The sequence below is a fragment of the Coenobita brevimanus genome, chromosome 115, assembly GCF_032717465.1.
Source record: "Coenobita brevimanus isolate Jiangsu-jjx chromosome 115, ASM3271746v2, whole genome shotgun sequence".
NCBI classification, from domain to species: Eukaryota; Metazoa; Arthropoda; class Malacostraca; order Decapoda; family Coenobitidae; genus Coenobita; species Coenobita brevimanus.
This window is the reverse complement of record NC_137068.1, coordinates 720,001-723,267: the sequence shown is the minus strand read 5'-3', so window position 1 is coordinate 723,267 and position 3,267 is coordinate 720,001. Positions and strand designations below refer to the sequence as shown.

Here is a 3,267-nt window from a genome sequence, read left to right as displayed (position 1 = left end):
CGAATAAGGAAGAGACAAGTGAGAGAAGAATTAAAGAAAGTAAGAAAGTGAAAGGCGAGTGAGACGAAGACATTAAATTAGAAAGTAGTAAAGGAAGTGAGAGAGGAGAGGAAATAAAGACAGAAGTAAGGAAAATTGAGGGAGATTTAATTAACAAGAAGAAGGCAAGGAAAAGAGAGAAATTAAAGAGAGAGAGTGACAACAAGAAAGAAAAAAGTGAGGACAAAGTGAGAAGAATACAAGGAATTAAAGAAAGAAAGAAGAAGTGAGAAAGGAAGAGAAATGTGAGACAGTCAGTGACAAAGGAAATTAACAGGAAGTAAGTGAGCAACAGAGAGAAGAAAGAAAGAGAGAGAGAGGGAGAATGTGTGAAAATACAGGAAGGGAAGCAGACTGTGAAGATTTAGAAGAGAATGGTTTGTGTGAAAAGAGACAGGCGGAAGGAATTTTAGGCAGCTAAATAATTTCATCTGTTCTGTCCTACCCAACCTTTCCCTGGCCTGCCTTACCCTGCCCTGCCCTGCCCTACCCTACCCTACCCTACCCTAACCTGTAGTTTCCTCTGACGTCATACCTATACTCACATCAATTCTTAACGTGCCCTGCCGTGCCCTAACCTGCCTCGCACTCCTACGACCTTCCGTGTCCTACCCTGCCCTGCCCTGCACTCCTTCGACCTTCCGTGCCCTGCCGTGCCCTGCCGTGACCTGCCAACATGGGTAACACTGAAAGCTCTGTGACATCGGGGGTGAAGGCGCAGGCCAACGCGGTGGTGGAGATATATAGCTTAGTGGACCTCAATGGTGAGAGAAAGAGAGAGAGAGAGAGAGAGAGAGAGAGAGAGAGAGAGAGAGAGAGAGAGAGAGAGAGAGAGAGAGAGAAACCCGTAGGCAGACACATATAGACAGGCAGATAGATAGAGAGATGGCTGCAATAGATGAATGGAGAAACATTTATGGAATGTATGTGTGTGTGTGTGTGCGTGTGTGTGTGTGAGAGAGAGAGAGAGAGAGAGAGAGAGTGTGTGTGTGTGTGCGTGTGAGAGAGAGAGAGAGAGAGAGAGAGAGAGAGAGAGAGAGAGAGAGAGAGAGAGAGAAACTATTCACTTCCTTTCCATCTCTCGCTCACTTTCACACCCTCTCGCTCACTTTTTCTTACTCTCTCTCTCCTCCCTTACTCAGGAATCTATTTTTTCTTTACCATTCGTACCCGAGACATCGATTGTTTGGATCTCCCCCCCTCTCTCTCTCTCTCTCTCTCAGCAGACTGTTTAAGCACGGCCCTGTACACTCTCGGTCACACTCTGTCTCCCTTTCTCACTTCCGCCTACATGTTCTAGCGCACTGTGTCTCACTCCCTCACTTTCACACTTGGATTGTATTATCCTCTGACAGCGGAAATTGCCCCCCCCCCTCTCTCTCTCTCTCTCTCTCTCTCTCCTCTCTCTCATTACTTCTACAGCGCCACACAATTTTCTCTCACTCTCCCCTCCTCTCTCCCCCTCCCCCCCTCTCTCTATCGTAAATATAGTCCAACTCTTTTGTCTAAAATATATATTGATGTATATACTGTATGGTCTGAGAGTGGTGATGATGATGATGATGATGATGGTTATGACAGTGGTGATGATGATGATGATGGTTATGAGAATGGTGGTGATGATGAAGGTAATGGCGACAGTGATGATAATAATAACAATAATAATAGTAATAATAATAATAATAATAATAATAACAACAACAACAATAATAATAATAATAATAATAATAATAATAATAATAATTCTGTATTTTTAATCTATTCTCTCCTCTTGTGTTTTGTGTACAGGAGGAGGGGAGTTGGTGGAATTAATGAAGAAGGCGAATAAAACGAAAGATTATAGCGAACTGGACGAGACCATACGCTCAAAGATACCGAAATATGTGTATGACAGCGGCGATGGGAAGTGCTTGCCGATACACCAGCTGGTATTGCGCAGGAACAAGGAACGACCGCCGAGCAAAGAGGTGAGGATGGTATTAATGTACATGGGAGGACTGGTGTAGGTGTGATGCGTGGGTGGTATAGGATGGGATTGTTTTGAGTTTCCTGTCTATATTTGTATCTGTCTCTGTCTATACTTATCTACCTGCCTACCTGTATCATTCAGTCAACCAGTCAGTCAGTCAGTCAGTTAGCCAATCAGCCAGTCTGTCTCTCTTTCTGTCTATGTCTTTATTTATATATCTATCTATCTTAATCTATATAAATATAATAGACGGACGGATACATATATTGTATGTATGTATGTATGGGCATATATCCATATGTACGTACACACACACACACACACACACACACACACACACACACACACACACACACACACACACACACACACACACACACACACACACACACACACACACACACATATGCATATATATATTTATATATGTATATGTTTACATGTACATATATATAGTGTATGTATGTAAATTTTTACCGTATATGTCCGTATGCATGTATATATGAACCGTATATATCCGTATGTATGTGTGTACGTACCGTATGTATGCATGTATGTTGTGTATGTATGTATGTTTGCGTATGATAATTACCTGTATGTGTGTATGTATGTATGTTAATTTATGCACAAAATATGATTCAGGTTTTTGTGGCTGGAGCTTCATCAGTACCTAATTAACAGTAAATTGTCGGTGAGGTGTATTACCTGGCGCACCTGTTCCCTGTACCTGGTCATCAGCACAGCATTAATGACCATCACTTTCATCCATCAATCGCCTATATATTGTTATTACCTTTAATCTGAGTTTAATTTGTGGACTGATTCTAATATTATTTTTGGTATGAGTCAATTTCTGTCTATCTCTCTGTTTATCTGTCTGTTTATCTCACTATCTGTCTGTCTATCTGTCAATCTATCTATCTATCTGTGTCTGTCTCTTTCTAGTAATTTATTAATCTATTTCGCTAGTTTGAGTCCTTAAGTACTGATGAAGATGAGGTAGAAAGGAAGAATTATGTCAGTGATGGTGGTGGTGGTGATGATGATGTGGTTGTTGTGGTGGTGGTGGTGGATGGAAGGATGAAAAGAAGGAAGAACGAAGAGGTGAAGGAAGGGAGGTACAAAGAGCTGAAGGAGGGAAGAGAGGAAGGAATGAAGGAGGGAGAGAAGGAGGGAAGGATATGAAGGAACGAGCAGGCGAGAGTTAATAAATTATGAATAATGTAAGGATCGTGTAGAGAGAGAGAGAGAGAGAGAGA

General features: G+C 41.8%; 1 protein-coding gene across 1 annotated transcript in view; it reads left to right on the top strand.

Moving 5' to 3' along the window:
- Positions 1-715: 715 nt before the first annotated feature.
- The window catches only part of nan (transient receptor potential cation channel subfamily V member nanchung), a 52,078-nt gene continuing 49,526 nt past the window's right edge, over positions 716-3,267 (top strand). Inside the window, 2 exon segments of the mRNA XM_080286959.1 lie at positions 716-803; positions 1,828-2,006. Coding sequence (XP_080143085.1) covers positions 716-803; positions 1,828-2,006 — 267 coding nt within the window.